Below are 22221 nucleotides of genomic sequence, written 5' to 3'. Positions count from 1 at the left end.
GACAAGATTGCTTTGATGGCATTTGCAATCTCCTTCTTTTAAACACTTAGGACTGTGTTCTTGAGGAGGGGGTGTAACACTTCAGAAGTTTGAGAGTTTACTGAAAGTCCCTCCTGCAGTATTGCACCTTGCACCCCGACATGCTGCTTATTAGATTATATAAGGCTAAGAAGCAGCAGCATACACAGAGTGCCTTACAAGGAAGCATCCAACAGGTATAGTAAACAAACTGATTTGGAGAAGGCCCAGAACTCATTGATTTTGAGGACAAACAGGGGCCTTCTCTGCAAACAGAACTTGCAAACAGAAGGCCCCAGGTTTAATCTCTGACAACTCTAGGTAGCGCTGGAAATGGCCCCTGTCTCAGACTCTGGAGGCCACTGCCCACCAGTGTTGACAATACTGAGCTAGATAGACCAGTTGTCTGACTCAGTGTAATGCAGCTTCCTATGTATTTTTAAATTGTTAGATTGATAGGCTTGGTTGTGGTCTACAACACCAGTGCTTACCTAACCTCCCATCATCAGCATTGGTGCAGCTTACTAGAAGGGAAAGGGGCTAGGCAGCAGAGAGGTTGGCACAGTGCACCACATTGACCTCATTACCTTCTTTCATCCCTCAACACTGGCCATGGTGACTGGGGCTTGGAGTCCAGCAACATCTGGAGGGCCACAGGTTCTCTATCCCTAACATAAAGTGTGTCTGGTTTGTTTAAGGAGTCCTACAAGTATTTCAGGAAGCTGTTGGGCTCTATGTCAGCCCCATTAGCTTGCAAGGGTTAAAGAATATCCCATTACAAGTGTCAGCCAGCGTTTGAAATCTGCAAGCCCAGGGAAGCCCTTGGATGAGAGCCAATGAAGGCTCTGCATTACTACCATTTCCATTTAGCTTTATTTATTATTATTTCATGGACGTTTTCTACTAATGAACCATCACTTTCATTTCTGCCCGTCATAATTACACAATTACCTATCCTGGAAGTATTTAGTAATAACATTCCTGACCATAAATTTGACTCACTCTTTTAAATACCGTCATAATTCAGTTTTAATGAAAGCTTGAGTATGCAAAAGAAAATGGGCTTTAGTGGAAGTATAGACAGCAAAGCACCATGTTACAGAGTAACCAACCCCATACTCCTTTCTCCGTGGTTAATGAGTTGTAGTGTGTAATTTGAATAAGCAATGACCCCTTGGATTTGTTTAATTATGAACCTTTGGAAAGGCTCTAACTGAATAGGTGCTCCAGGGAATTATATGAAATTGTATGGAAGTCACTAAAAGGCATGGTTTTCCAAAATGGTATGTCTTGTCATTTGAGGTGTGGTGTCAGCAAAGAGTGGTGAAACTATGGAGGGAATTGCAATTGATCATTGCACCATGAAGCTGACTGAAAAGACTTGTCATCAATTTAGACTAGGCATGAGAAACAGTTTTGATTTTGTTTGCACTTTTAGGGGAAAATGTGGATTAAATTGTCTGTATGCGTGCATTATTCTGTACAAAAATACGTATAATAGTTAAAACTGCATACAAAAAAGTGCTCATTAGAAGAAAGGAGTGCTAAAATGCGGGCGAATTTTCAAGAGGGTGATTTTTTTAAAAAAATAATCCAAATTGCTGTGGAAATTTGGAGAACTTAATTTAAGATTGGGAAACTGGGAAATTGACATATTTCTCCATCTCTAATTCTCAAATACTAGTTGGAGGATTGGAGTTGAGCCATGGGCTGCTCTGTTCACCCTCTCCCTTAACTAATCCCCCCCCTTCTTTCTCATATGAACAATAGTCTTTGGACATTTAAGGAACTGATTTGAATCACTCATTCTTTGTTTGCTTAGTTCATTTACATAATGTTTGAACATTGGAAGAAAATGTCAAAGGGGATGTAATATTGAGCTCACTGATCCTGTTGTTTAATGTGGATAGTAATCTTCCTGTACTTCTGTTAATTCTCTGTTGTCCATATGATGTTGTCTTCCAAAGCACAGCCAGCCCACACTTCCCCTTCCCTCAATCTAGATTTTCTCATACTTTCTCACTTTCAGAGTATCCCAAGTATAAGAAAGTCCAAACTAAGGGAGGGGGGAAAGTTGGGAAGGCAGTAATTTGGAGGAGAACATCATATGGACAACAGAGAATCAGTGGAGGTACAGAAAGCTTACTGTTCATGTTAAACAGCAGTATGGATGAGCCCAATGTATCTGTTTTTTAAAGATCCCACCACTGTGGGATCAAATGAGTGGTTTTATGTGCAAAGGCTCATGCCCTAAGCTCTGCCTTGCACTTTGTCTCTTGGGCAAGTTACTTGTCATTTGTGACTAGCCAGGCCCTGACAGCAGCCATTTTGTGGTGGTGCCTGCATCAATTTTTTGAATTTCCAGATACGGCCACAAATTCCAAAAAGATAGCTGCTCCTTTTATGAAAATGACTACTCAAAGGCAGTTACATCTAAGCAATCTCTCTTTCTGAGGCAAGTGAAATACAGTTAAATTCAACGTATTTGCAGCTTTACCAAATGTTGGATACCATATTGTGGGAGAAATTACTACTTAAATGGGAACAGATAGCCCTTGAATGATATCTGTATTGTGAGACAGAAAAGTAACTGCTCAAATGAAAGACTCTCTGATGGTAATAAAAGGCAAATCTTTGAGCTGAAGAAAGGGTTCCCAGTTGAGTTTCCAAAGTCAGTCTCAAGACTGTTTTGTTTGGTATGTTTGTTGACAACTTTAGTGAGAAAAGGAAGAATGTTTCAATGAAATGGCAATTAGATGGAGAGAACAGTCAATTCAGCTGAGAATTGGGAAAGTATACATAATGTATTGGATGATTCATGAACTGCACAGCAAAAATTTAGTAGGGCAAAGTGCAAAATCATGAGGTTCAGAGCACTCTTGGTACCTGCCAGAAATGACGTATTGACCTGAGCCGAGGGTCTTGGGTCAACATGCATGACATCTATGAACCACTGATGTGATGCATTATAAGGAAAATAAATACACTGCTAGATGTAATACAAGATCCTGTTTTAGTCATCCATCTCAAAAAAGGATTTTTAAACAATGGAACATTTCCTGAAGCTGCTAGGTCAAACTACTTGATTTAGCTTCCATTAATCTTTTTTTAAAAAACCTTGCACACTGCCTAAATTTTACCTCCAGCTCTGTTAACACAGAAATGGCCTGACGTCTCTTTCGTCTTGTTTCCTACCTACCAAAGAGCCTGTGTCTTTTGCCTAAGGTTGGAGACATGCCTGGGTAACAGCTGGATTTTCTATTCCTGAAGATAAGGTTTCAGCCATTGCATTCCCTTCTTGCCATGAGCAGAAGTGGCTGGAAGGGCAGAGCAGCACCCTGCAACAGTCTCCTAGCAGAGGAATCAATGCCACTTACCAGGATGGAGGGGCGGAAGGACAGGGTGGCACTGGGTTCAGGGTGGCATGGACACACTAGTGCATCTGCATTGCCCAACCTGGCTGTTGTCCTGCCCTACCCTTCCTGCTAAGTAATGCCACAACCCTCAGCACCACCTTGCGCTGCCAGTAGCTACTACCCAGCAGGCGTAGGTGCAACATACATGGAACCTATGGGAGACTCATTTGAATGTCTTCTACATCCTTCCACATCCCACTGGTGGGTGCACTAGCACAGCCAATCTGGCATTCCCATCTTGCCATTGCTCCTGGTAAGAGGCAGGGATGTTGCTACTTGGAGGCTGTTTCTGCAGTGCCACCCTGCCCTGCCAACTGCTTCTGCCCAGCAACTTAGGTACAACCTGATCAGCATCTCACAAAGCTTTCCTTGAATGTCTGCTGCCGCCTCCCATGGTCCACTCTGTATCCATGGCTTCACTACCTGCCAGGTTTTTCCATTCCATTGCTTGCCTATTTTACCATCTAACCTACGAGTGTCCGGTGTGGTGACTTTCCAGCTGTTGTTGGATTACAACTCCCAGCAGGCCTAGCCAGCATGACACAATAGCCAGGGGAGATGCGAACTGAAGTCTGACAGCATATGAAAGGCACTGTGTTGGCTTTCCCTGACTGAGCCTGTTGAAAGGTTTTGGAGAACCTGAAAGTGTGAACACAGTTTTCTGATACGTAGGTTGGTCTAATAAACTGTTGTCTTAAAGTGGATTTTGGAATGAAAGGAACAGGAATGTATGACAAGAATGGGATAGTTTTGTTGGTGCGTGAATGGTGTGCACTAGTTCCTCTCATCCAGCCAGGCTTCCCTAACTAGCTGGACTCCAACATCTAGAAGTCATTAGAACATAAGAAGAGCCTGCTGGATGAGGCCAACGGCCCACCTAGACAAGCATCCTGTTCTCACGGTGGTCATCCGGATGCCCAAAACAGGATCCGAGTGCAACAGCACTCTTCCACAGTTGTGATTCTCTGGCATTCAGAAACATGCTGCTTGACAATAGAGGCATAACATAGCCACTATGTCTAGTCACTGCAGGCAGCAACCATTTTAGGCGCATCTGATATGTGTGCAACCACACATGCACATCATGCCGAACATAGAAGTGGCCCAAAAATGTCACCAAAGGGCCACAAAGAAAGGCAGTGCAGGGGTGGAAGAGGGTGTTTGCATGCTTTTTCAGTGATGTTTCAAATATACGTGGTTTCAGTTAAACGTGTGATGCCTTGGAACGTAACAATTTACGCAGGTAAATTGGGAGTTGCCTGTATTGATAGCCTTTGAATATGTCCAATCCTGTCTCAGCCAGCCTGGCCAACAGCCAGAGTGCCACAGGTTCCCCACTTCTAATCTACAAGATGTGACCCATCTTGAATGGGTGTGTACATTTTTGTGGTTTGTAACACATTAGATCCATGCAGCTAGATACAATCTAGAAATTATGTCAAGGGCATCATACAAATGAGCTCTTTCCAATCAAAACCTTTTGCAGAGAGGTCTTTTAATGGGCATGGGTGCCACCTTTAGAATTAAAATTTTTATACACATCCTAACAAGTTATCTCCCTTGAGTACATTTTACCTTGCCTGGATTTTTTTATTATTGTTATTGCAAGTGCCAGCTGTTCTTTCAGAGTCAACAGAGCTCCAGCTGTCCAGTGGCAATCTGTGAACGGTGCGATTAGATTACTGCTTCTAACTTGTTGCTGAGAAATGACAACCTTTTCCTTGGATCTTGTATACAGTAGCATCTTTGAACAGACAGGACGGGTCCAGCTTGGCATTTTGTACTCTGTGGCCTGATCATTCCTCTAGAATGTATCACCATATGTTCAGCATCGTATGGCCCATTTGCTGCTGCTGTAACACAAACACACAATCCCCTTTGACTACCACATCCCTGTGTAATTTTCTGTGCCTTTCTTCTTTGCAGTGCACATAGAGCCTGGCACATGCGAAGTCATCGCTGCTCACAGGTGCTGCAATAAGAACAAGATTGAAGAGCGCTCACAAACAGTGAAATGTTCCTGCTTTCCAGGTCAGGTGGCTGGGACGACGCACGCTGCTCCTTCATGTGTAGACGGTAAGTGAGCAGGTCTCTCTGTAAAGTGTGCATTTGCGTTTGGAAATTGCTGTTGAATGGATTAAGAGTTCCACCCCTAGCTCTGGAGCCTTAATTCTAGTTAGGTGTGCCTGCTGGGAGATTTACATTGGATACTTCTGGCTTCGTAGTTTAAGCAAAATCAGCTGTATATTTAGCTGCAATCAGAAATAATCTGCTGCTCTTACCGGGTTCTTTATGAAAGCACAACACACTCTTCAAATGGGTAGAATTTATTATTATCATTTGACAGCTGATGGATGTGCATTTGAGAAACCAGCCCCGACAGCTTGATTCACTTTGAATAAAGTCACATTCAAATAAACGTAAATATCTTCAGGATCAAGAAGTTAGTAATTCAGCCATCGTCACCAAGCAAGCCATGTCAATCCAGGTTTGCACAATTTCAAATCACTTTGTACAGTAGTCAGCAGTACTGCCTAAGTGGCACTCCAATTTCTTACCCTGGTTTTGAATTTGTGCCAGCACCAAATCTGTATGGGGTGCAGGCACCACTTAGGGGCAGAGAGAGATAGTTAAGGCTAACACAGCAATAATGACCCACTTCAGTGGGACTTACTTCTGGGTACACATTGTTAGGATTGCAACCTAACACATCAAAATGGTTGAGGTCTTGGGCTGAGCTGCATGTTCTTCAAGTGAACATTTTTGGTGCAAAAAAGGGCACAACAACAACTTATTGATTCCACGTTCCCTTCAAAGAGCTTAATGTGGCATGCATGGCTCTCCCCCTTTCCCTTTTGTCCTCACCACACCCCTGTGTGGTAGGCTAGGCTGAGAGACAGTGACTGGCTTACGATCACCTAGTGAGCTTCATGGGTGAGTTAGCATTTGAACCCTGGTCTCCCAGGTCCCAGCCTGAGACACTGACCACTACACTGTCTCCAAAGGCTTTTTTCTTTCACGCTGGTTCTCTACTCTTCACATCTGGAGTTTGCTTCTCCCTGTTAAAGCTGCCATTCCTCCCTCATGTTTTTGAACTACTAACAAAAGCTACAACACTACTGCAGGAGCAGAGACTGAAGGCAGACTGATAGAACATGGGGAACTATCTATGCTGTCCCAGGGGGACATTACTGTTTGCTAGGATTTGGAATTCATTCACTCTCAAAAATGTCCCATTGAAGTAACTCTTTAGTTGTTTCATTTTCACAGTCTGGGTACAGCAGTCAAGAGGGCACAACTTGGGTTTTGAACTCAGTTTTCCTCATCCAGATCTAAGGTTCTATCCACTGGCTGCACATGGGGACCTTCTTGGAGTGATGTGTTTTCAGGCACATCTTTGCAACCATTCTTTAAACTTCTCAGGATAATTCATTGTTAGGTAATTGATTTGGGATTCAGTGCTTGTGAAATTCTAGACTAGTGGACCACCTCTGTTTTTGACTGTGATGGATATTGGCATTGGCCAAACATGCTCGTCCTAGAAAACTGAGACTCCTGCTCTTCCTGGAAAACCGAGACCACCAACACTTTTGATGCTAAAGGGAAGGGAGTCACATGTGGGATACAAGTCAACAAAACTGACCTTTCCCATCATTTTTGTCAATAGGCTATAGGCTATAGACAGCCCTCCCATAGGTCCCATAGATCCTTACTCTTATATCCAAAATGCTTTTTAAAAAATAAAGAAAATTGGTATATAATTATAATTTCAAGTGCTCTTCTTCTTCCTTTCTCCCTGGCAAAACAGGGGCTACATTGCTATAGAATACAGATCATGGAACTCCAGCATATATGATAGGTAGGGGATGTGATAAAGAAGGAACCACTGGGTGGTATTTCAGAATTTTGTAGCTCCAAAGTTTTTTAACACAATCGTGGCTCGGTTAATTAGTTATATGTGGCACTGTTGTCAATTTATTTAGTTTGCATTTCGCCCCTCAACACGAAGGTTCCACACTTATTCTGAAAGATAAATCACTAAAACTACTTAGAGATAAATGACTTGTGGGTTGATTTGCTCAGTTTCAAACTCTGAACCAATATTTAATGCTCTTGTATGAATGTTCCTTAGTTTAACTCTGAAAGGGGCTCACTTTACAGGGCTCTGTTTCCTTTCTTTTATTTTTTAGTCAGCAACCAAGTAACCAAGACTGGTTCGAAGGTCTATTATTTTTATTTTTATTTTACCTAGAAAAACCTGTTTCTGCAACGTAAGTGCTACCAGCATGAATAAGAACACGCCATCTAATCACCTGTGCAAAGCACTAACCCACCCACCCCCATCTATATTTTATTGAGCTGTGTCATTCTGGATCTATCTGAAGTGGCTGGAAGCCTCTGCTGGTGCATTATTGATCGGCTTGGCAGCTTGGCTGGTGCAAATGGATTTGTACATGATGCCAAGAAACTACTTAAAAAACACAGGATACAATTCCCATGAAAGGCTGCATCCCCAAGCAGCCTCACAAAGGTGCTTCTTATTTTGTGAACAAAGCAGTTTCCCTGAAATTATCCACTGGAATTTCACAGAAATTATCGTGCCCACATCGGTTGCAGCCCAGACATAAAGTTCTTATGGATGCTCAACATACCTCAGCAATTAAAAGTGCTAAGAAAGCAGAAAAAGATTTCTAATACAATATATAATATGGTTCATATCTCCCAGTCACCTCATCCTTCAAACCATTGGCTGAGCTATTACTTCTGGGAATGATCAGAATCATTTTAACTGCTTAGGTGAAAGCTGTCAGCAATACAGGTTCTAGGAAGGAAGTGGAAGTCTAGCTTGGGTTAACAACAAACTTCACCTATGGCCACCCCCCCCCCCCAAAATCCCCCTGCTCACTCCAGACTTTCCCTGGCTAAAGGTGGACTTTTCGTTATAGCAATCATTCTATCACACAATCACCCTATCTTGAAAAAACAGTCTCTAGTGTAACATGACCACGGAAGAGTCAATTATTGGTACTGTATCTTGTATTGTGGGCCACAGTTAGACTCCACCCCTTGGACTTTGCTCTGCTTTTCAGTTTCAGTTTCAGTTGTGTTCTCTACACAGCCAGCAAAAAAGAAGCATGTTTGTTTGCCTGCAGTAAGATAAAAGTTTGTTTATTCTGTTTATTCTGTGGTTATGATGAGCAGGGGAGAATTGGTTCTCATCGCTGAAAAGGTGAACTTACCATTCAAAAGCTTTCTCAAATGTTTATCAAGCATTTTTATAAGTTTACAAAAGGAAGCATATAGTGCAGTAAATACAGTACACAGTACTACAAATTTAAAGACTCAGACACATGGACTTCACCAAGAAATTTAGGTATATTATTCTGAAGCACCGTTCTCCCTAATGTTGCACTGCAGTATGCTCTTGCTTGATTCTAAACCTGGTTTTATTCTTTTCGCATTGCAGTTTTAAAACTTTTTTTAAACAATAACAAAAACATGCTCCATACTTGTTTATAGTTTCTTAGTTATAGCACAAACTTTTGCTTGCATTGCATTTTCTGGTGTTCGTTTGGCAATCATCCTGGTGTTCTTACTAATTTTTCTGTTAACTTGGCCTTTACATAGCCCATTATGTGAATTAACACGCTCTGCATAGATGAGTGTGAGAGGAGGTCATTGCCTCTCCCTTCCCCTGGCCTGGCCCTCACAACTTCCACCAGTGAATATGGGCACAGGGTTGACTGGTGCTATATGTGCCTCCACAGTCCAATAAATGCCCCACCTAGAAATGTGAGTGCCCCACTTAGCTACAGGACCACCTCTTCCCAGAAAAATCTGGAAGTTGTGGCTCTGTGAGACGAATGGGCATCTCAACAGCACCTCAGCACTCTTCACAAACTTTGGTTCCAGTGATTCTTTAGGGAAAGCCATGACTGTTTAAAGTGGCATGATACTGCTTTAAATGTGTTGTACATATGGGACCTAAATGACATCATTCCTCACTTCCATACTGTCTCAGAATAGCAGAAGGACTATTCACTTGACCTGAAATGTTCCCATTACGTAAAAAGCTGTCTTATATTGAGTTAGACCAGTGGTCCATCTAGCGCAGTATAATTGACACTTACTAGATACGGCTGTGAAGTGTCTTTCTAGCCCTGCCTCAAGACGCCAGATACTGAACTTGGGACCTTCTCTGTGGAAAACAGACCCTTTGTCTCACAGAGTTATGGCCGCTTTCCTCAGTTAGTTAGATCATCGTCCAAATAAATTGGGATAGTGGTTCTACCACATCATTTGCGATGCAAGTAGCACCGTTGTAAAACATTTTTTAAAAAAAACAACAACAAGACAAAAGCACTTATTTGGATTGCAGAGAGTTCTCTGTCAGGAGAGTCTTCTTTTCACTTTGCTTCAAGGCTCTTTTCAGTTGATTTATATCAACAGCCGGTTCTTGCAGGGCGGTGTGGGTAGATGGAAGAGGAGTTACTTTCACTCACCACAGAAGAGAGGTTCTGAATTACCAATGGATTTGGCACAACAAACTCTGGCTATTGCTGGATTTTGGGAAAAAGTAATTGGCTCAGAGAATAAAAACTTCATCCCCTCAGTGAAACTGGCCTTCTCTTTTCCCAGTAGTGGAAACCTGCTGTTTGATTGGCAACCTCCAGCCTCTGAACGAGTGAGATCTCTTCTTCTATGCATCCTGAAGAATTAATGTGCAGAACTAGGAAGTTTTTTTATCTCCCGAAGTACAGCCCTACTCCTGCATGATTTTTAGATTGGCCTCAAAAGACCTGCTCCCAATTTCTCCACCATCTGAAACAAGTCAGGGGTTTGGGTCTTTTCAGCTGAGGCACCACACCTTTACAATCCCTTACCAGGAAAGTTCCCTTGGTGCCATTTTAATATTCATTCCAGGTTTTCTTTCAGTGCCAGCTGAAAACCTGTTTGTTGTCCCAGGATTTTGCAGTTTTTATCTGTTTTTAGTCTATTGTTATTTAACTTCATGGGAAAAAATGAATTATTGTTCTATTTCTTCTTGGTAATTTTGTTTTATAAACCACCTTGAAGCTTTTTTTAACAACCAAGTTGTATATAAAGTTTATGAAAGAAAAAATATCTCAGCAATATATATAATTTAACTGCTTGCTGTGAATTCGTTTTGATTGTTATTTGCTGTGTACTTACAGTTCTGTAAGCTGCTCAGCGAGCTTTGGCTGAATGGTAGCTGACAAATAGTTTAAATAAAATTAATTAATTAATCAGTCCTGTGTACTTGGGCTGTGAACTAGAATTGTATCAACATTCACAGAAGTATTTACCCAAATTGCACCTGCTACTCACTCTGGACAAGTTCCAGGACCCAGTGGTGTCTTTCATATGTAATGTTAACCCAAGGATGGAGAACTTAAGGCAGATGTTAGACTCCAACTCCCATCATCCCTGACCATTGATCATGCTGGCTGCAGCTGATGGGAGGTAGGGATCCAAGAACACCTGCAGGTCCATGTGTTTCCCATGCATCATTTCCATGGATATTCCTGTCCTGTTGTGAAAATGTATGGTGGCACCTGGGCATCCTAGCTGCTTTGATTTCCTCTTATCTTTTTTTTTTTTAATGGATGAAAAGTTCTTGGATCACCTTGTATAGTTGTAAGTTTAATAAGTTTACTAAGTACACCAATCCTGAAAGTTGTTCTCCTCTTTCCCAAAGGCCTCCTGAAACCACCAAAACATTTTGGCTGGGTGTAAATATTTGAAACAAATCTAGTCTTAACTATGGTTGGTTTAAACAAGTCAGTAGCAAACCATGGCTTATGATCCAGGTTTGTTAACAAACCAGAATTTAAGCAGTGTTCTCCCAGCTGGGATGTAATGCAAGGTTTTGACCAGTTTAAAACTGGAAGCTAAAGTGACTATGCTGGGAGAAGAAAGTGGAGAATGTGAACCTGAGGTTCACAGCTGCCTGTGCATGTCTGGGCCAGTCTCTTCCTTCTTCCAAGTCTTTCCATTTCTTTTTTCTTAGCCTTTCTGTTGTCCTGAGTTGAGAATAAGATGACAGGCCAAGCAAAATCAGGCTCTGCAGTTTTGATCTCCTACAATGCCACCTTTGACTTTAGCCCGATGTCTAAGGTCAGAAAGAACTTGAGAGAAGCAGACCTCACTCTGATTTTAAATTAGGGCCCTGGCACCATTAGGCACATCATCTCTGTTTCAGTTAGCCTCTCAAGGTTTCTTGCTCTTGCACATTTGTCATTAACATGTATTTTGTCTTTGAAACTGTCAGGAGCCAGGGAAGCCCTAATTCACCAAGACAACTCTTCCCACCAATTCTGTCATGGTGTGCACTTCCTGCCAAGCTTATTCAATCCCCACACCTCCCTTTTGAATGGAACACTGCTGCTCTTTCATTACATTTCTTCCTCTGTGGCCCTGAACGATTTACCTGATGATCCTTCTGACTTTGGTCATGTTTGTGGCAGAACTTGGGTTGATAATGAGATGAGCTTTTCTTATGACCTGTGCCTTCAAATTATTCCAGTGTTGCACTGCAGGTTGGCATGGTGGATGGCCCCTATAGTGGATAGAGAAACAACTAATAAAATATGCTGTGGGGCTGCTTGGTTCGATTGTAGTACCAACCAGCACTCCATCCTTGGGATGTGTGAAGATGCAGTGATGCTCCTGTGCCTTTTCCCGCTAACCATGCTGCCTTAAATGTGCATCTTGCATTTGATCTTAGTTAGTATTGTCTTATTTTCATATTTTGCAATGTTGTGTTTGATGCTTTATGTTCGATTGTAAACTGCTTGGAATTTTTTGGATATTAAGTGGTATAGAAATTCATAATCATAACAACGGCAACGGCAACATGAATGAATGAATGAATTAAAGAGAATTGACTTGAGTGTTCATATTGGTCTACTCTGGAGCTGACCTGTTAACATTTAAGATTATGGTCAACGTTTCTTTCAGTTTCTGTTTATATTGGGGCCTTTTGCTGCCACAAAGAGATGATCCACTTCACTGACTGCATACACTTTCTCCTGAGGAGTAAATAACTGTAGTGTCCAGCCTGGTGTCGTTGCTTTGCTTTGCTTTTAAAGTCCTATGCCTTTCGTTTTCTCCTAGCCTCAATAGTGCTTCAGAAGTGGTGGTGCCAAATGCAACCATGTGTAGAAGGAGAAGAGTGTAAAGTGCTACCAGATTTGTCCGGATGGAGCTGCAGTACTGGAAACAAAGTAAAGACCACCAAGGTATTCCTAATCCAAGATGGGTGAGAGAAGGCCGAGTCCAATAATGCTCCCCCTCTCATCCCCCCCCCCCCTGAGGGCAATGTTGTGATCCTTTTTATGAGATCCACATAGCGCATGATTTTGTGAATGACAATTGTGATGCTTTGAATCTATTTCAAATAGTTGACTCTGTTTCATAATATCTGGCAGGCCAAGTAAACATCAGTATGTACAGGGCATATAATGGTTCAAGAGCCCCACAATGCATCTTGTCCATTCCTGACCACCTATCATAAAGATCTCAGTTCAAAGTGATTTCAGATAAGTGACAATGGATATCTGACTTCTTTGTGTATTTGTTAGGTTGTTGCTATATACCTAAAAAAGGATCGCCATGGCCAGTGCAATGGCAGGAGGTTTGGGAAGGGAAGAAGGGAAGAAGCAGCTGTATGTCAGGAAGGCAGTGGAGATCCACAGCTTACACTGCAGCACGTTTTAAGAGACCTCAAGACAGTTTCATGCGACAAAAAAATCAAATTAGATTACATGGAGATTAGGAACCACAAGACTCTTCATACACCTACCCGAGATCCTAGTCCATCAAGTCTGAAGCTACTCTGAGAAACTTTAGAGTGCCATTGTTGCTTCAGTTACAGGGTTGTTTAGTTCCTTATATTTCATTTTTTAAAATGAAATGTGATCAAAACATGTAATTGGAACTACTTTTTCTAATGCTCGGACACACATTCTGAACAAAGCCGTTTTTGTTCAAAATGGGAATTTTTCTGTTTATTACTCAAAAGTGGGATGTGCAACACAATGTAGTGTGATTGCTCCAGCAGTGTGAAGTTCCAGCCAGTTAGGCCATTTTCCAGGATACTCCATTCTATTCCCCCCACCCCTGATTTTCTCTTCTACCCCCATCCCCAACAGATGCTCAGCATTCTGCGGTTACTGAGCAGGATCGGTCCTTCTGCTGTTCGGGGGGGGGGGTTGACCCTTTAAGTTGCCCCCCTTAGTACTGTTATACTGAGTGGTGTGAAATTCCAGAGATGCCCGGCACGCCCCCAAGAGGGTCTCTTGCTTCTCTCATAGTCTTAGATCCAAAATAGCAAAAAGCCATGCTCTCTGTCCCTTTTTCTGCCTGTCAGCCCACTTGGTGCTCTGACTCCACTTTCTCTGCAGCTTGCAAACTCCAAACTGATCTTCCTGCTCACTTATGTCAGGTCAAACTGAAATCCTAAACCTTTTTCAATCCCTTTTGTCTCTGCCCACTGACACACAGCTGGAGGAGGAGCTCCCTTCCCCTTGCTGTCTGGCACTGAATTTCCTGATGGCCCATCTTTTGTAAGGTTTAAGGCTTGGCCATCATCAGCTTTGTTCCGCCAATGACCCACACTCAGCTAGCTATGCCAGGCTGGACTGGCTAGTTAGTGTATGCTGAACCCAGCAGTGCTTGGCACAGTTTAACCAAACCTTGATTAATTCCAACTTTTACTAAATCCAGGAATTATGGGGAGGATGTGGCGCCTAGGAATTTAGGGGATCCTTGCCCCCCAAAAAACTTACAACAGTACTTCTTGTGCTTCTTCAAACCTTGGGGAAACCTGAATACACACTGATACCCCACTCTTCTTTCTATGTGGCCCCATTTTTGTGCGGTCCTGTTGGCAGGTTTTATTTGCTATTAGGAGTGATTTGAAAGTGCAGCTTTCATCAGAATTTACACAGCAGTAGAAAAGAAAATTTAGGAGGGAATTGGGGGAAGTGTGCTCTTTAAAAATGAACCTTCTCACTTCGAGTTAAATATCATTTCCCCAGAAACTCAAAACCTTTTATTTTTATCCGCTGGAGATGACTTCATTCAAACAAGTTTCTTTCCAGATTAATCCTATATATCTTGAATAGCATTCAATAGCAGAGTGACAAAATAAGAAGTGGATAAGTAGAATGAGTCATCAGTTGCAGAGTCAAAGCAAACGTGAGCCGGTAGATGGAAATGGGTTTTGGGGTCTCCCCTTCTAATGGGTGTTAGCAACAGCATCTTATGCAAGAGCGGTTAAGTGTGTAGATGAAACTCCTCCCAGCATCCCAAGAAATACAATAGTGGAGGATGGTTTGCCTGTAAGACGCCTGCCAGCCTTGGCTTGTTGCAGCCACCTCCCTCTGCTTTGCATCACGTTCCAGCCAAGGACTTTCCAGCCTGTCACAGCTCCTCCAGTTGGAGCAATCATCTGTGACAGAGAGCTACATGATTATTATTTTCATGGCTTGCTGAATACCCTGAAGAACAAGGTATAATTAAAATTTTATCAAACTCATTAGTAATTACATGTATGTCATGGTTAATCAGTTGCATAATTTTGTAATCATTGTTCATACAGTGGAGCATAATTATTCTTCAGGCTTTGCTTGCTTCGTACTTCCATCTCCTTTCCACGCAAACACCCCATAAAATTATCCTGCAAAATAGCAGCCTGTTGTTCCTTCCTTATCTTTTACTCGGCAAATAGCATGTTCACACTGAAGAGCTTTTAAAAGAAGAGAGGGAGAAAGTATCAGAGCAGCCTCCGTTGGCTCAGGAATCAAAATGCTGCTGAGTAATCAATCACAGCAACTTCGCACCACCAACCTTTCTTTATCTGCTTCCCCTTTGCTTGCTCCCCACTTTTCCTGGCAGTGTTACAATTTGACATCATTCACGCACCCTTTGTGCTCTCAGAATGTGGAGCACTTGGCAGTAACCCATTTGGCCCACAGCCAGGCTCTCATTCTGGCTTCCCCCCTCCAACAGGAAACAATGCACTTTCCTTCTTGTAGCATTGCCCCCCCCTCCCGTAGCTCTAATGCCTTGATCCATCTTTCACATTCCAGAAACATACTGCAGAAACCTAACCCAACCCTAGTTTTTATTGCGTGGGGCAACCCATGCTCTTGCAACCATGGATGTGTGTGTGTGTGTGTATGTGTGGAGGAAGGGCTTTGGTGCTTATGTGCCTGCTGCACAGAAATAGCAGGACAGAAGGAACAAAATGTAGTCTGATGAGACTGAAGGGAGGCAGGAAAGCAGCAAGTTCTGAGTAGCCTGAAGAAGAGGACAGGTGATGTATTCTCTTAGGGCTGAATGTGATTTGCAGTGACAAAGAAGAAACCAGGTGTCACGAAGGCACTGCTCAGTTGAACCTGTTGACACTCCTGCCGCCTTCAGCAGTTCCTGGAGAACTGATTCCCATATTACTTCTTTAAAGACACAAGCAATATATGTCTGCACTAAGCATTTGGATACCATAGAGCAGGGATGGGGAACCTGTGGTGCTCCAGATGTTGTTGGACTCCACTTCCCATCATCCCTGACCATTGGCAATGTTTCCTGGGGCTGCTGGGAGCTGGAGTCCATCAAAGGGCCCCAGGCTCTGTATCCCCGCCATAGAACATGAGTACTACCAGACTGGGGATTATGGTGTGTTGTTTTTTTGCAACATCCACACAAGGTCTAATTTAATCTGGATTTACCCTTTCTGGGGGATAGCTGATGAACATTTTTTTTAAAAAAAATACCCTCTGATGCCAATGTCTGGTTTGCAGTATCTCAGTGACCTGCTTGCAAAGTAAGCAACTGTCTGGAAGCACCCTGTGACTTTTGTCTGGGAAATGAATGAGGGTTTGCCCTTCCTTATCTCTATATGCCTTCAAAGAGCAATGTGAGTTGCTTTTCTCAATCTGGTCATCTCCGCCTCTGCATTAAAGCGAACTGCCTCTGTTTGTTCTGTCCACTTTGAAGCCTGGGATCTAACCGCTATGGTATTACTGGATGGGCAGTTAAATAATAAGCATATCTTTTCCCCCTTAGCTGTGGGTCTCTGCTGCGTACAAATTGAGCTTCTCTCTCTCTCTGATGCTCTCAGTTTGATCTCCTTGCCATTTTTGCAATGGATTTGCTAAATTGTTCCTGCTGAAATGTGTCTCTTGTTTGGCATGCACACAAGGGCAGGGATAGAATTTAAATAGCAAAATTTCAAATGCATCCACAGCTCAGATGGCTGCCTTGACAGAAATCGCTAGTCCTACTGTGAAATCCATAAGAAAGGACATTGTAATGGGTAAATAGGGCTCGGTACATCTGAAGACTATGAAATCATCCACAGCCATTGGAATAACCCAGCATCTCAAAGCCAAGACACAATTTTCAGGCTGCTGTTTAAGAATTTGTTTAGACTATTTACCGTGCACATAGGACACATGGCAGCAAAGAAAAGCAGGCTCTGGGCTTAATATAAATTATTGCCTGCATGCCAGGCACACCTTTCTCTTTTACCCCCTCCCCTCCGCAGAGCTTCTCTTAATGATTTCTCTTGTAAAATGCAGACACTTGCTTTAAATTCTTTTGAAAGCCTTACACACTCTATGTTTTCTCTGCAGGCAGAGTCATGTAAATGTAGCTATGCTAGATGAATGCTAAGGAATGCTTAATAATAATAGTAATAATAATACCTAGCACCTCTGCTGCTAAAAAGGTCACTTAAGGTAATCTTGGAACTGGAAGCCTTGCAGTACTTGAAAGAATTAACATGTTAAGTTATGCATTTTTGAACAGATTCCATTTTGGCCTGCCCCAAATAAATCTTCACCCCACTCCCCCCAAATATCATTAGCTGTTGCTGTTCAATCTTAGGTGCATAGTAGGCATTTTAGATTTGAAAGATTTGGCTGTCTTTCACTGCCCCTCTTTGTCTATATGTATGCAAGAAAAAATGCATGGCTTGAGCATGTGGAGCAGAGGCCAAGCAGACAAGCACAGGAGTAGACTATTTTGCACCCATTTGCAAACCCACTGTAGGATCATGTTCATTTGGTGGATGGAGGATCCTACCTTAAGAAATGCAATTGCATCAGGTTGGATTTGTGTGCCTTTCCAATGCTGAGAGTGATTCTGCAGGCTGCTGTTACGGGGCTGAACTTGTCACTTTCAAATGTCAATGATATTTTTCCAGGGCTGGCTTTTTATTGATCTCTACATTGATCTCTGGGATTTGGTGACTGATTCCCCTTCATAAAGATAATAAGCCACTGAGAGTCTGAGGCGCTTTAAAGGTTAACAAAGTTATTGTGGCCCAAGTTTTCATAGACTGGAATCTACCTCTCAGCAGACCGTGGCAGAGCTGGCAGGACCGGAGTAAAAAGTGGGTGGACCAAGAGGTGATTACATCCAGTGGGTTACATTCCAGCAACGCAGAAACCAGAGGTCCCAGCACACACACACACCCACCCACCCACCACATCTCTCCATCCAGGCAGGCAAGAGGCATGATCACAGTCAAAGGATATATTCCAGCCAGTCAAAAGGACATGACGATGTCACAGCAGAGGGCCATCCCACAGAGGGGTCTGGCCTAAGCAAGGGATATGGCCTTGGAGAGACCTGAGGGCCAGTTAGAGATGTCTGGAGGGTCATGTTTGTTTCCCCATCCCTGATTTCATAGAATTGTAGAGTTGGAAGGGACCCCAACCCCCTGCAATGCAGGACTTAATGCATCTAAAAAAACGGGAACTTGCCTATAAAAGCTCATGTGATGATAAATAAGGTTAGCTTTTCTTTTTTAAAAATCCTTTTACTCAGTTGTTTTCCTGCCCTTCCTCCAAGAAGCTGCAGGCACTCTACATGGTTCTCGCCTCCTTTTTTCATCACAACAACCCTGTGAGGTAAATGAGGCTGAGAGATTGTAACTGGTCCAAAGTCACCCAGTGATCTTTGTGACTGAGAGTTTGGACTTGGACCTTCCTGGTTCTAGTCCAGTTCTCCAACCATATAATCATGCTCATACCACAGTACTCTGTGGGGCGAATAATCTTAACTTCACATACATACTTATAGGGCCTGAATTGGCTGTGATTGATCACAAAAGAAATATTAGGTTCTTGGAGAATATCTCTATGAAAATGTTGAACCTGTGTGTGGCAGCCATGAAAATGGCAAAGGGATTGAAAATAAAGACTGCCAAGATGCTGCTATACACATTGTTGTGACAAACAAAATTATCTAGGGAATGGAGCAACTCCCTAAGAGAATAGGTTACAATGTTTGGGGGTTTTTAATTTTGAGAAAAGACAAGTAAGGTGGGGAAATGGAGAAAATATAGCGAGAGGCTGTCAGCGTCTCTTACTAAAGCCCAGGATGATCCAGTGTTGGAAGATTCAGGAAAGCATGCAGTCAAACTTTGGAATTTGCTACCACTTTGCACCAGCTTTCAAAGCAGACGGACCAATTTATGGAGGATAAGGCTGTCTGTGACTGCTAGTCATGATGGCTGCATACTGTTGTAAGTGGTGTGCCTCTGAAAACCAGTTGCTGGGGAATGCAGCTGGAGCAAGTGCTGTTCCACTCATGCCCTGCTTGTGGGCTCCCTATGGGTATCTGCTTGGCCACTGTAAGAATAGGGTGCTAACCTAGATGGGCCTATGGAGTGATCTGGCAAGGTTGCTCTTTTAAATTGCAACATATTAATATGGCTATGTATTTTGTGGTTTTATCTGGTATTTTTATGCTGGTATTTTATCTGGTATTTCTATGGATGAAGGACAGTACACAAATTTAATCATCATCATCAAATAATTCTGATGTACCACAACCTTCCCTCGTGTACTGAAATTCATGTCAGAATGCAACCATATGCTTGCTTAAATAACTTTGATATGATTTTCCTACATAAACATTTTGGCTTGTCTCCTCCCTCCCCGCCCCTCCATTTGCTTCCAGAATTGTTGACTTCTGAAAATTACATGTTTCAGTCAGCTCACTCCTATGGAATGTTTTCTTCTCCCCACAAAATGAAAGAAAAACGTTTGGGGAATCGGTTATCTTATGAGGAACAGGTCTACAAAATCTTGTTAAACGTCTTCTGCATGCTGAATAGGAATGGTTGACTTATCCTCTCTATTCCTGCAAACTCTCAGTGCATCTTTTTCAATGCAGAGCAACTTCACCTGCAAGGAAAGCCCATTCATGCAAGAGCTCTGTGTATGCACTGGGATGCAGAGGAGGTTCTGGATCAGAGATAATTCCTCAGATTACCAGATATCTGTCTAATGCATTTTCCTTTGTTCCCAGGTGACAAGGTAGATTTGAGAAGATCTGCTCTCATCTGATATGCATCTGTGTTGACATGGCTGGCACTGCAGAAATGGCACGACGTGGCTTTTCTCCAGGTGCAAGATATTCCTTCTATGTTCTGAAGACCTGGAAACAGAAGGACCTCATTGGCACAGGATAGGATGCAACTGTGGTATAGGATGCCTATTTTTCATGGGCACTTTATTGTTCTTCCTCGTGTACACCTGCCAAGGGAGTGGTGCTGCAGTTTGCTCCCTCCTGGAAGAACAGCACCAAGGATTACAGGAAAGGGGTGACGTACCTGTCTGGGCAGAGATCTTGGGAAATTTCCCTTGTTTTTGAAGATAAAATACTGCATCAACCACTGATTCAGTGCAGCCTCTAAGGTATTTAACCATCAGCTGCTACTAAGTCTACAATTATGGGTCTTGAATGCAGTTACAAGAACTGCTCCACATTCTCCTTCCATACCATGGATATACCTGCAAAAGAGAAGAACGTATTTCTTCCCCTAGTGCTCAATTAAATATTGGAGTTGCATAGAATCTGTTGATAACTACAAAGTGGGGGAAAGCAATTTTCCTTCCTTTGAATTCTCCTGTGTCTGTAGGCTGGCTCTGACGATCACTAAAGAGAATCAAGGTGTCGAGTGGGTGTCAAGTTCACAATTCAAAATAAAATTCGTGTTTTTACAAAATCTTCCCAATTCATGTTTTTGTCGCTTTCATAGAAGACAGGCTTTGAGTTCTGGAAACAAGGAACCAAATTATAATCTTGTGTTGTGAAACTAGAGGAACTCCAAGAAAGACCATGCAGTTGCTCCAACATTTACCCAGTTACCAGCTTCAGATTCTGTACCTGGACGGATGGAAGAATCTACAGTACAGGCAGAAGTTCATTACACTTTGTTGGAAGCACAAGAGATGAGAACAAGTATTCATAATGCTTTCTCTTTCTTTTTCATGAGTCACCAAAAATGTTCTCTCCTGGTCTTTCCCTCTCCTGTTCAGTAATTAATCAGGCTTATACTCTCATCTCTTCTGTTCCTTCAAAGTCACACAAATTACTGTTATTGTCAGAATTCTATTGCAAATATTAGAAATTGCGAGGGGGGAAGGTGTGTTCTTCTCTTTGCTATGTTGTGTCTGCTACAGTCTTAAATTTTACTCAGAGAACTGAGAGAGCTTAGTTACATTTAGTATTAAATAAAGACTTGTACTTGGCAACTGTAATGAGTGCAGATCCCTCTCAGGGACCAATTGATTGCTCTTATACCTCCTCACAAGAAAATATTATGAGAACTAAGTTAAACTTCCCAGCTTATGATGCCATTGCTGCTTCTGCTGATATAAATGGAGGAGAGGATCCACTTTAATTCAGTGGGATTTGACAAGGTTTTAGGAAAGGGTAGGAGAAGACAATAGACAGAGAGAAACGACATAGCTTTGGTGAAGTTCTTTCATTGTTTCTGGATGCACAGGACATCTAAACCCCAAAGTGGAAATGCTTATTCAAAGCTTACTTAGCATTTTTCATAGCAAATTAGAACAACAGGCATATAACAGAAAGGATAGAGTTTCTTAAAGACAAGTCATTGCTGATCTTTCCTATTGGAATGTTGAGATCTGCTCCCAGCTAATTGGCATCCATAAACATGTTCCATGTCTGTGTCTCATTATGTCTACCTTGATCATGAAGGTTTATTGGCTTGACTTGGGGGAGGGTGGTGGCTGAGGCTGAGAATGATTGCTTACCCTTGCTAAGTATAACCCAAAGTGAACACCTGGCTCCAACTCAACCAAGATGGATGTCAGGAGCTCCCGGAGAGAATGGGCAAACAGCTGCACCTTCAAAACTCTGCCTTGACCTGTCCAACTTGGCACTGGCCTGGCCTCCATGCTGTGACTGTATGACCTGCTGACTTTGTTATCTAAACGTTTTTTTGTAACAGACAATGTTATACCTGCTTCGGATGCGATGTAAATACCAGGCTGTGAAATATTAAAGTTCGTTTTAATCTCTGCAGGATGGATTTGTTCATTTAAATATGAGCTTGTTTTTGAGGCCAAGTGGGGGAGGAGAAGCTGTGGGCTTTCTGAAATCATCTTCAAGTAATCGAAAAAGCAATTGAGCAGTTTACAACAGGGGGGTTGTTCTGATGGAGGAAAGAGAAGAACCTCATTATGTGTACCTGCTTAAACCATGTCAATCTATTACCTTAGCTTTTTGGCAAAGTGGTGTAACTCTTTCTTAAGTACAAAAAGCCTGGCTCCCCAGGGGTTTGTAACGAGTCGGATAAGGTTCAGTCCAATTCACTGCCAGTGACTTGTCAGTGGGCAGAAGTAACTCTGTAAAGCAGGGGTGAAAAACCTGTGGCTCAACAGACGTTGTTGGACTTCCATGAGTCTTGGCCCATAACCAATGGCCAGGGTCAGGC

At 42.5% G+C, this 22221-nt stretch overlaps 1 protein-coding gene across 2 annotated transcripts in view; it reads left to right on the top strand.

Annotated features, from left to right (window-relative positions):
* The window catches only part of TAFA3 (TAFA chemokine like family member 3), an 86184-nt gene extending 64375 nt beyond the window's left edge, over positions 1 to 21809 (top strand). For both annotated transcript variants that reach the window (XM_083444642.1, XM_083444643.1), the window contains exons 4-6: positions 5361 to 5510; positions 12573 to 12697; positions 19782 to 21809. In XM_083444642.1, the coding sequence (XP_083300768.1) occupies positions 5361 to 5510; positions 12573 to 12697; positions 19782 to 19793 (287 nt within the window). In that variant the 3' untranslated portion in view covers positions 19794 to 21809. The remainder of the gene's footprint in view (positions 1 to 5360; positions 5511 to 12572; positions 12698 to 19781) is intronic.
* The last annotated feature ends 412 nt before the right edge of the window (positions 21810 to 22221 follow it).

The sequence above is a fragment of the Podarcis tiliguerta genome, assembly GCF_965153285.1.
Source record: "Podarcis tiliguerta genome assembly, chromosome: 6".
Taxonomy (NCBI): Eukaryota; Metazoa; Chordata; class Lepidosauria; order Squamata; family Lacertidae; genus Podarcis; species Podarcis tiliguerta.
This window is presented reverse-complemented; position numbering and strand designations above follow the sequence as displayed.